Source organism: Haliotis cracherodii, unplaced genomic scaffold (genome assembly GCF_022045235.1).
Source record: "Haliotis cracherodii isolate W230 unplaced genomic scaffold, xgHalCrac1.p SCAF_1, whole genome shotgun sequence".
Classification (NCBI taxonomy): Eukaryota; Metazoa; Mollusca; class Gastropoda; order Lepetellida; family Haliotidae; genus Haliotis; species Haliotis cracherodii.
In genome coordinates this window covers 25,781,232-25,793,878 of record NW_027266264.1, presented here as the reverse complement: position 1 = coordinate 25,793,878, position 12,647 = coordinate 25,781,232, and the positions used below count along the sequence as shown (strand labels likewise).

Sequence of the window (12,647 nt, the reverse complement as noted above, 5' to 3'; positions counted from 1 at the left end):
CAGTTACTTTCAATTCATTTACATGTACTGTAATGGAGTGAGTGAGTGAGTTGGGTTTAACGCCGCTTTTAACGGTATTCCAGTCAGATCAGGGCGTGTCAGCTTAATGTGGGAGGAAAGCCCGAAGTGATGCAGGTCTCAGACGTTTACCCCTTCGGTGAAAACCACAAGCACGGGTATGGTGCTGACAAACCTAGACACATAATCGGGGCGAACCGGGATTCGAACCCACAATCATAAGTTTCTGGCGTGCCCAAGGAACGCAACTCTGTACAGCGAGTCGTAGCACCTTAAACGACTGGGCCACCCGTGACCCCTGTACCTTAATGGAAGAATGGTAAGTCCATTTTGTTGCGTTTGTTCACCTAGTGGGGAATTGAAGTCACTGTGGATTAAGCCAATCATGTTTTGTACTTGTCAAAATAACCTTCCAAAGGTACAGTGACACCCCCGGCCGCAGTCGAGTGATGTTGGTGTGACGCATATGCGTACTTTTGATCCCTTTGAATGGGCTGTCATAGCAGTCAAAATAACCTCCTAATGGTACAATGACACCCCCGGCCGCAGTCGAGTGATGTTGGTGTAACGCATGTGCGTACTTCTTATCCCTTTGAATGGGCTGTCATAGCATACGAGGCACCCTTTGTGTTGTTTCAATTTAACACCAATTTGCCAATCTATCACAAGGATAATGTTCCCACACATCCCACCAAGTGACCGCTATACAACACCACCACCTACACAACACACATCATATATACGCATTTACCTCATAAACTATTCTCAATTGTCGTATTCGTGAAGAGAGCCTTTTGGTGGGACTGTGCCTACCAGACATGCCAGAGCCTCCAAGAATGGCCAAGAACAGTTGCTGATGTATTTCAATTACGGCCGTATTCACATAGGAACGTATACCTGTAAAATATACATAATTTACCAAAACATAGATAACATTCCATTATAATATAAGTGACATGGCGCTAAGCGACACCTATCGTATGGAGATTGTATACATGGTTGAGGCAAACACTATTAGCATGCATCGCAAACAGTAATATTCAGAAGTGAAACAGAACTCTATAGGGTAGCAGGGTCCTATACATGGTTTTCAAATGAAGTCAGAACAGAAGTCTTGAATATTTCCCCATCGAATTGATGCACTTGGTGCGCATTTCAAACGATCTCAGTTCTTAATGATCATTATCCGTGTCTGGTGGTCGTATGGAGCTGGACAATTCCAGTTCTTGTCTTGAAAATGTCATACTATACATACATAGGTTCTTCGTGGAATTGGAACAATCTCATACAATATCTCACAAATAGTTATCTTTATTTGTTAAAGGACAATTTCCAAGAAACCATTAATTATCGATAATGTTTCTCTGTGTACTAACGACTATTGGTCTGACAAACAGTCGTTTATTTTGCTATGAGCTTTGTGCAGGTGCAGAGCCATTCATTGATATTAATCCCCCGAGTTTGTCGAGTTCGCTGTTATCAAAATCAAAATTCTGCGTGAACTGAAAAATATGAAAACAATTTAAGCTAGGGTTATACAACAGTTTCACTGTCGACAAGATTGACTATTATTCTCAAACAGCGAGACGCCGTAGTTGTATTCTGTAAACACCGTATTCATAACGCGGGAATATCCCGATAGAATTTGACATGGAACATACGGTTCTGCCGCAGCTTCACCAGAACATGAAAACTGTTATTAATGCGGAATCAATAACCAATTTATCATGAATACAAAAACACTTTACCATCCTTTTCTGTTGAGAATAACAAACAATTTACACGGATCTGTAATCCCTTACACAGATCTGATATTTGAAAGTATTTCGAACTGAATAATGTTACGGGATTTCAGCGCTTAGAAATTCTCCACAACAGGCTATATTATTGACAATCCCTTACATTGTAAGCCCATCTGGGCGAGCGTAAGTAAACTGACTCGGTGACGCTCCTGAGAGTCCTTATCAGATTATGTCCTAGTGGCCGAAAACAATGGTTTTTGATATCATTATAGTCCTCCCTATAACTCAATACATATACGAGTATTTGCTCTCATAGCAGGTACTGAACAGCCTCGCACGGCCAACCCAGGGCTACATGACCTTGTGTCTGTAATTGCTGTTTATCTGACGGCTTTCATAATTCGTTTTAGAGAGCCCAAGCAGTATCCAAACAAACTCAGTCCATAAAACCGATGTGTAATTATGCCAATATTAACACCTAATCACTGTATGTGACGTGTGATGTACTTGTTGCTGCTTATGTGGCTTAATATCAACTATTTAAGATTGTTGTCCAGCATGAATTGATAAGGAAATCATAGGACAAGGAGTTTGTTACGTATGATATGTTTTGACGATAGGTACCGATGGGTTTGCATATGTGAAAAGTAATTGTTGAGGTTTTACTTTATACATTAAGTCTCTCTTACATACCCCATAGCATAAATTAAATATAACATTCTCTCACATTCCACTCTCATACTATTCTCAGCCCTAGCAGCTTATACTCATTCCTTTTCCATCACGAAACCAGGAAATTAAGAGGTTTGCTTCATTACTCGTAGGTTTCCTTGTGGAAAGCTATTTTCAACCTGATACTTTATTTCAGGGACTATGTGTTAGTCTATTAATACGTATTCTAAAGTGGGTCTCCGTGCACCCAACGAAGAAAAAATATTAACTCATGAGATTATTTTTGAATAACAATTCTTGGTCAACAAAAAGGCGTGGTTATTGTAAGACTGATAATCGAGAAATGCGAAAATATTTGGTGTTTGAAAGGTAGGTGCTCCTTACAGTGACTCAAAACACTCTTGTATTTAAGAGTGTGATCGTTAAGCGCATCTTTTTAAAGATAAGCAGCATTGCATTGGAAGAGATAGTGCCCGGTACGCATAGGTTATTTACCATACGGTCTAGGTGCATGATCCATCTCCATAATGGTATTACCATTACTTAGGTAGAGGTCTTTAGAAAGCACCATGTTTAACACAGGGTGTGGCTGTACTGACTGATATCGTAGGCACACGTGACTATTCCATGATAACGTGGCGTGTGAGTTAACTGAATAATGTCATCAGACCCATAGCACGTGTAACAATTTCTTAAACCCAGTTTGATGCTATACTTAATACGCCACGAAGCCGTTTACACGCGAAACTAATTCGCAAAGGTTGGTTGGTTGTTTTACGCCGGTCTCAGCAATATTCCAGCTGTATGACGGCGATCTGAAAATAATCGAGTCTGGGCCAAACAATCCAGTGATTTATATCATGAACATCGATCCAAGCAAATGGGACCGATGACATGCTTCTAGCAAGTCAGCGAGCCTGACCACCCGATCCCGTTAGTCGCCTCTTACGAGGAGCAAAGTCGCCTTTTACGGCAAGCATGGGTTGCTGAAGACCTATTCTACCCCGGATCTTAACGGGTCATTTCGTAAACGATAACGCAGCATGGACATGTGGAAATATACCAAATAATATCATTAGTTTCCACAAATAATAACGCAGACTTATGCTACTCCGAACCATCCTAATGAGCTACTGACGCGTGAAACTATTTCAAAAACGGAAAATCATCATTTGACAAACTGAATATAATTATGGATCAGTTGACAGTGTACATTTAACTGATTCATTAACGATAACGCAGCATGTGACTTGACAAAGAACACCACCAATGGGAAAGTTGACAACCTTTCCTAAAAGATATCGTAGCTTGTGACTACACTGAATACTGTCAAGTGGCTCGTTTACACGCACGGCACTGTTTTATAAACGAAGGCGCAGCAAGTGCCTGGATACTAAGTACCTTCATGAGGGAGGATGAAACGTGTGACTGTTTCGTAAACCCCCTTATCCTGTTGGTGTCCACGTACGTCACTAAGTCGTCAATGTGCCATACAGATTGCTGTCTCTATGAACCCGGGTCTCGTTCGGACTGTGCTGGTGCTGTTTTTGTTATGCAATGACAATTTTAACCAAATTACACGCATTTAAGCATTCTGTGCTAGAAGGCGCTTATGTTTTATTCAGCTTGAAAATACATATCATAACAATTATATCTCATGTTACCATATCGAACCTGGCCAGTTTGTCTGCGGCCTTGACAAACTTTCTCTAAGCATTATCCAATGCTCCATCAAATGCATTTGCAGTGAACAGCTTAGCCCCAGAAATACGTCCCACAGCCATTCTTGAGTAGGGGACATGTAATTATTTTACACCTACTGCGTAGTACGATAGCATCATCATCCGTAATGTTACTGGTTAATAACTACTAACATTATTGATCGACATCCCTATCCACAGATGCACGAGTAGACAAAGACTGACTTTATTGGGTCCCCAGACTCCAGATACATGTTGCTATTTGACGGTAAAACCGCGGTAAAGCATCTTCTGCCTAATCTGTCGGTAACCAGGTGGGAGGTTCGTTACCAATCTACGTGCCTTCCGATCCATCAAGCTGATTACGGTTAACAGATTGACACCATGTACATGTAACTGTTATATGTCGAGTCAAAACATGTATGTTAGTAATTCCAAAAAAGGCTTTGCTCATTATCTCAATGAAGATGTAGCGTATACCTAATCCTTAGGTTCATGGATCCTATGAAATTCTCAACCGAATGCTTGTTGTGTTTGATCCATGTCGCGACATGTCCGCTCTCACATAGTAACGCCAAAGCATTCCTTGAACCAAATGGCCTGCATGAGTGTTGACGGTGCATGTTAAGATAGGGATACATGTAATTTGTTAATGTAAGCTATCAAAGGAACAGGAAATGCCTTGACATCGACTCTATGTAGCACGCCCCTCGAGACAAGAGTTGTGATGTGTGAAACTAAAATAAATGCAGGTGTCGATGGATGTGGGTTTAACTAGCCACGTGTAACGAAGGACGATGTAAACGTAACGCAAGAAGGTCCTTGCTTGCAGATAAAGACAGTGATACATGTGTAATTCGTCCTGTACTTCATCTTACCAGAGGAAGGAACAAATGAAATAACGAAAACTGCTTTATGCGCATGGTATTCTATTATTACATGTGCTGTGCAAAAGAAATTCACAAGCTAAGTAGATATAGCCTTGCATGACAACGGAAAAATAATCTAAACCAAACCATACAGTAATTAAAGAAGTTTTTGTTCATACATTATGTCTACTTTGTAAGTAGATATATACTTAAGTCTTTGAAGGGCTTTTGTAAAAACATGCATAAAGGACACTTTTTGATCGATTGAAACTTCATTGATGAAGGAGCAAGAACTACAAAGAATAAAAAGAAATCCATAACTATAGTGTCATGAATTCATAGATAGAGACTGGTTGAATACAATGTGTTCTTGTGAGGGTGGATGAATGGATAACTCATTAATAAATGGATGGGTGGAAGGGCGGCCTCGTTGATGGATTTATGGATTCTTGAATGGATTATTTTCACTCGGCCGCAATAACAAATATGTCCAAAACCCTTCCATTGATGCACTCAGCTATGTTCCAGCGACATGACCGCTGTCTGTAAATAATCGGTTCTGGACCAGACAATACAATGATTAATATAATGAACATCCATCTGCGCAATCTGGACACCATCACATGCATCAAGTAAGCGAGCCTGACGACCCGATGAATACAATGAATATAAATGATAGTTAACGTTACAGTATAAAATGAACAGATTGTTTTTTCCCCCCGCCTCAACCAAGTTGGCAGGTGATATTGAAATGGGTTCCATCCGTCCGTCCGCCCGTGCGTCCCGAAATCGTTTCCGGAGCATAACTCAAAACCCATTCAATACTTTCTAACAAAACTTTGCATGTTTACCAGACACATACTGCACTAATGCTTTGGAATATTACTGTGTGCGGCGTTAAACAACAAACCAACCAGCCAACCTTTTGATATTTAGCACTTCTAGAATTTCTTATTGTTTATGTTTCCATGACAACAAGTTGGATATATTTTTTAATGCAGGGTGGGTTCACTTATGGAGTATAACAAATATTTCCTTGCCAACCATTGTATATCTTTATATAAAGCGCATACTGCCATTTGATATTAAGTAGTTTTTAGACATGTTTATTTTAGAATTTCCATTGCAGCTATTTTGACATGGGCAAAGAGAAATGTTGGGTCAGTTACCTGGTTTGGGACCATAAGGTGTTAAAACGGGCGGGGGATATAGATGACTTCGTCGACTATACGCTTGTTGTATTATCGTCTCCTACTTTAGAATTCTAGTCACCTTGTTCGACAACATAAACAATAACAGTGTTAAACAATGACACACAGCTTGATATATATGAAGGTGTAAGGTAGGGTAGACGATCATGATATTCATGGAACCTTCGTTTCAGAGAAACAGACACCACTTCCTGGAACTCTCAAAGGTACCTCGCCCCTGAAAGATCGCTCTGTTCACAATACTCTAGTGATGAGCAAGTAGTATTATAGCCGCTTGCCTTTATTTGAAGTAGTTTGAACAATGCACGACAAAGTAACAAAAGGTGAATCGATTACTCCAACATGGAAACATTTTCGAAAGCAACAGATGTGGCATTAACAAAAGTGAAGACTATCAATAATTATTGATGGTAGATCATAAACATAATTATCACAAATATTGATGAACTTTCAAGTAAATAGTCAGACACTCGGTCCAATATATTGCAAAGGCCGTGATCGAAATATTACCAATTGTGACCATGCAGAACTATGGAGGTCCATACTGTCCGGACTGTGTGGTCCAGACTCGATTGTTTACAGGACGACGTCGAAGTGGCAGAGGGATATAGGAATGGGTGCTGGCTGTCCGTCCTTCCGTCACGTTTCGTTCCGGGGCACAACTCATCAAACCATGGGAGATATCTTGACCACACTTGGCCCATAGATAGGTCTAGTGGTGAACTGGTGCCCCATGATAGTTTAACAAATTTGCGAGTTTCAACGGCAACGACTTTGACCTAGACTGCAAATGGCGGTAGTGCACGTTTCCGGAGCAGACCTTGAAAACCGTACACTATTTCTTGCCTTGCACAAAACCGGACATGTCATATTGGCGGGGGATATGAGTATCCATGCTTGTTTTCGGCAGATAATACAGACTGGTTATTCCTTGGCGTTGACGTTTCACATTTTAACGAAATGTGACCTATAACTTATCAATGAGTACAAAATCGTCATACGTATAGAAATCCGAAAGCACGGGGCCCGTCCCTCAGCTTGTTGCTACGAAAATTAAGAACCGTTATATATTCTGTGACATCGGAAATGACATTCAGCAAATATTTCACCGCCTGACACGATAGTCTTCACACTAACCAAGTACCAATGTTGAACATGCTTGTGTGAGTGAAAACACGATACACTCCAGAATTTTTTGGATCAAATGATTATGTTTTTTAACGTAATATACCAAGTGTTGGCTTTTAACAAGGGTGTCTTAGACACGCGTTAGAAGGACCAATAATGGAAATAAGATACTTTACTATATGACTGACAATTTTCTTTAATTTCCAATTATCATTGACATGATTGTTGGTCTATAATACACATGGCAGGGATGCAAGAAATAGCGATGCGGCGCTAGAAAGAAATCTAATTGATGCTGTCAGCTATAAAGACTCAAGACACGCTGTTCTACCTAATTCTAATTGCGAAGCAAAGACTTCAGAGGGATTGATGTGGCGAACAAAAGAAACCAGGTGTTTTCGCGTAGTAATTTACTCGCTGCGACTAACTCGTGATATTATGGCGAGAGTTGTCATCAACCTTAACTGGGGACCTCTACCGACAAGACATTCCAATGGTGCGAATCTCAAGCCAGCAGTGGGTCGCTACTCTATACTTTACATAGTACGAACTGTTTGATTGGCATTTTTAGAAGTTGGTAAGTGACAGTAAAGACAAGACAATTTCTTTATTCCAATATCATGCGACCTTCACTCTACGGGATCGGGTGGTCAGGTTCACTTGCTGGATGCATGTCATCGTATCCCAATTGCGTGGATCGATTCTCATGATGTCAATCATTGGATTGTATGGTCGAGACTCGATTATTTACAGACCGCCGTCATACAGCTGGAACATTGCTGAGTGCGGCGTTAAACAACAAACAAACAAACTTGCTTGCCAACGATATAAGGATGTACACCGAAACGTTGCATCATAATAGAATAAATTTTCATCCATAAAATATCTTTCTTTACTGTTTACATAGTACGATCCCACGGGGAGTCGGGTTGGCAGAGGTCCCCTGCTACCTGTGCTGGTCGTAAGAGGGGACTTAATGGATCGGATGTTCAGGCTCGGTGACCAGAAACTTAAGTTTTCAGAGCATGTCGTCGTACCCAGAAGGCATGGCTCGAAGACCTTACATGTCAAAAGAAAAACACCAAACACGTGCGATTCTATTGCATTGAGTGTATCCTTTGTGGATTAAGATAGAATTGATGTTGGAGAGATCAAACAGAAATTATTGACACGAGTTTTCTAGCAAGCAAGGGCATCAACTGAAAATATGTTTCCAACTGTGTCTTCCATCATATTAATTCTGAAAATCACTCCATCCTTTACATGAAAGGAAGAAATATACCATACATCTAATAGCCCTAAATGCAGTTGACCATGCAGACTATCATTAGAAAATCATTTGATTAGACTTTAATGTACAACATTGCCATATGGATGTAATAACAAAATAAATAAAGTACACGTAGGCAGGTTTCCTAACCAACGAACTGCCGAGGCCAATGTATTGAGTCTGTTTCCCGCATCTCAAAGATGTCGACGCAGGCATGGGCACAAGAAGGGACGATGGCCAAATGATACCATTGGTTTGGAAGAGTGGTTACGTCTCCTTCATTTGGTTGGTTGGTTGGTTGTTTTGTTTTTACGCCGCACTCAGCAATATTCCAGCTAAATGCCGGCGATCTGGAAATAATCGAGTCTGGACCAGACAATCCAGTGATTAACATCATGAGCATCGATCCATGCAATTGGGATCGACGACATGCATCAACCAAGTCAGCGAGCCTGACCACCCGATCCCGTTAGTCGCCTTCACGGCAAGCATGGGTATCTGAAGACCTATTCTACCCCAGAATCTTCACGGGTTTGCCTCTCCTTCAGGAACCATTGGGACTGCACACGGTAAGAACAAGAGTTTATTCTGTATCAATGAAAGAAACCAAACGGCTCCAAAACATTGTTGCTGATAGACGGTTCTACAAATAGTAAGAGCTCATTGTCGAGTAGACAGATTACTTCTTGGTATTGCTTTGAAACGTTTGGCCAAACCAGAAACAGACTCAAAGAAAAAACTCTTGAAATTTGCGAACAAGGGAAATGATGCTCTAAACTTCAAGTAACATTCTAATACATTTTTTCCTGAATGTGCTAAAATATTAACAAAAATAGAAGTGAGTGATTTGCATAGATGAAGATCAGTATTCAAGTTATACCGTGGCGTGTCAGCTTGGTGTGGGAGGAAAGCCCGAAGTGATGCAGGTCCCAGATGTTTACCACTTTGATGAAACCATTAAGCACGTGTATGGTTCTGACAAGCCTAGACCTATAATCGGGGCGAACCCGGATTCGAACCCACGATCATAGGTTTCTGGCGTGCTCAAGGGACGCAACTCAGCACAGCGACTTGCAGTGCCGTAGACGACTGGGCAACCCGTGCTCCCTCAGATTTCAGGAACCACCATCAGTTTCCTATACGAACACCATTTCATCCAAGTTGTGGATGAGGCTGCTCATCTTGTAAATTCCACAACTTGTGGCCACCAAGACGCATAAGCTGGTAACAAGCTGTAGGTCAAATACCCACAGGTGACTCCTCTATTGCTGACACTAACAACCTTCGTCATGATCAGTTATTCAGATATGGACCCAAATATCGTAAGCAGCCTCCTACCACTTGGGATAACTTTGTCAAGGCCTCAGTAAAGCTTTCAAAACATTTTGTGGAGGACATGTGGACGACAATTCCAAATTCGATGCGCCAGTGACACAAATGTTGTCTGATGCAATTTCCTATCTGACTTGTACGATACGTCCCGGTGTTTTTTTTCCGAAGGAACAATTGACGTGCCTTTTCATGTGTTTGTAGCTGGTGCCACCGGTGGAGCAGGATACGTTCACATGATACGCATGGTATCATGACTATTTGATAGTGATTCATAGAGATTTGTTTATCATTATGGAAAGTTTGTTTATTTATAATACCAATCACAAGACTGTCTGGTCCAGGCTCGATCATTTACTCGCCACCGTCATTTCGCTTGAATATTGCTTAGTGCGGCTTAAAACAACAAACAAACAACATGGTAAGATTGTACATGACTTTACACGTCTACTTTACCGTTGACTTTAAAAAAAGGACTTTACTTTCAGGCATGGTATGGATATACAATCGAGTACCTTTGCCGCGTATTATGATGATGCGGCGTGGTATTTCTCTCTGACAGTTACTTTCCAACATGATACTTTTCGGCATGTTAATACTTTACAAATGTTTTCTTTTCTTTTCGACATGGTAAGGGTTTTCAGCAGGTACACAATAGTATGACTACAACGCAGACCTATGTTGTAGAAGTGTATGATTTTACAACACTTCCACATCACGATTGTAGTTTTATTGATTTCTCAAGCAATCATATATTCGAAAATAAATAGCAATGTACATTTGCCAAATATAATACAATTCATACATGTACATATTCCGTCTACAGTCTTTAAGTGTCAGACATGTTTGATATACAATTCTATGTAGTGTTAAGGTTTCCGAAAAAACATCACGTTGCAACGTTTGCTAAATATGCAAAATAAATAATCCCCACCAAGGGATCTAGGTCGTTTTTGCCTCGATGTGCAATTTCAAAATTGATTTTATTAACGTATTCGCGTTGTGAAATGAAATAAGATACATTTGGATGTTTTCAGGTTCACAATCCTTAGGAGTGTCACTCAAGGCATCAGTGCACGTTAACGGGTGGTGGTAAAAAGTTTGCACATGGGAGCTGCGACGGAAGAAGCATTATACGCATAAGAAATCCCAACTCATTAACAGGGTGGGTGAAAAGGAGGTTTTGATGGAGATCACTTGCTTGTCAGCAGACGGGGCATGACGGAAATGCTATGTCAAGGGTCTGTGTCCAGTCTCATTGATTTTCATGCCTAGTACTGAAAGGCGTTTTACAAATCGATGGGGTTTTGAGACTTCCAAACTGCCATCACGGCTTGCCCCTTTAAATAGCCCTTTATACACTGAGCGGAAGGGATTACCACCAAACTCTTGAAAGAATGTTGTCCTATCGGAAACTATTACACTTTTCGTTAGACACTTATTAACCAGGTCATCTGGTCAGAGGATTGGTTTATATGGACAGCACCAAAGGAGTATATATAGATCTATGGATGCGCGCATATCTTCTAGTAACGCGTGGCGCTAGTCAGCCGTTCTCTTTCAAATGACAAACGGCACTGCCGTTTCCACATAGTCAGTGTATCAGGCTATCTGTCGTATAGTTGATGCCGTCGGCAGGCTTGACTTTCAATACATTGCGTGAAGGCTGCCGTTCCCATCTGTCGGTAATGGGCTCTGATGGTCGTGCGTGGTTACCTAATGGCAACAACGGTGGAAAACATGGGATTATCGATGGCTATTAAGTAAGTGGTAGCTCCCAAGCTTCTTAAAATGACGGCAAATTTACAATCTAATAAGGAAGGGGGTAGTCATCGTCCTCGCAGTGGTCAACGCAGGTTGGGGCAGTCCAGATTTGAGGGTACACGCAATGCTCAGTTGTTGGCTAGCGACACCGAGTCGCCCCCTCTCAGTCCTGCACGTGCGGAGAGACGCCCTCTCCGTGTGGAATTCGCTCTTATGGAGGATGATGAAAAGTCAAGCGGCGGTGAGGACCGAGAATTGTCAAGTTTCAGAAATGGAGCACACAGGAGATTCATCCAACCTAGACTGTCTCTTCTTGGGAGACCTCTGAATTATCGCCAACATAGACGAGATGTTAGATACCGCAGATTACAGGCAAGGATATACAATTTCTTGGAGAGGCCGAAAGAGTGGACAGCATGGGTGTATCACTTTTCAGTGTAAGTGCTTTTCATTTACTTTTTAATCTCATTTCTAATGCGTGACAATGTATTTTTATTCCAGGCGTTTACAGAGTACGTGATACTGTCATGACATATCAATCTAATTCTTAATTCGGACTGTGACATTGCATAATAGGTTTATATTATGAGTCGTAGATGGGCAATAACGTTTCATATGGTCTTCTTTGAAGGCGTTATTCCAACCGGAATTCGTATTGAAGGCAATCCTTCCATGACAAAATGCCCTATTGACAATTGAAGAGGTAGAACCTCAGAAGTAATAGATTGGTAACATTGATGACATGTGTCAACTAAAACTGCTCAGTGATAAAGATTTAAAATGCCTCCGTTTGTCAAAGTATACTCAGTGAAAAATGTAAGCCAAGTACAGTATGACTATATATAATGGAGAATGTTATCTGGACCTGGTAATTGAAATTTATATCAGTTCAAAAGTAATTTAGATTGAAACATTACACTGCCCTTTAGAATGTCACAAGAGCA

General features: G+C 41.0%; 1 protein-coding gene across 1 annotated transcript in view; it reads left to right on the top strand.

The window, feature by feature from the left end:
• Positions 1-11,538: 11,538 nt before the first annotated feature.
• LOC139462444 (potassium voltage-gated channel subfamily KQT member 1-like) overlaps positions 11,539-12,647 on the top strand; it is a 179,782-nt gene continuing 178,673 nt past the window's right edge. The window contains exon 1 of the mRNA XM_071244167.1: positions 11,539-12,140. Coding sequence (XP_071100268.1) covers positions 11,731-12,140 — 410 coding nt within the window. The 5' untranslated portion in view covers positions 11,539-11,730. The remainder of the gene's footprint in view (positions 12,141-12,647) is intronic.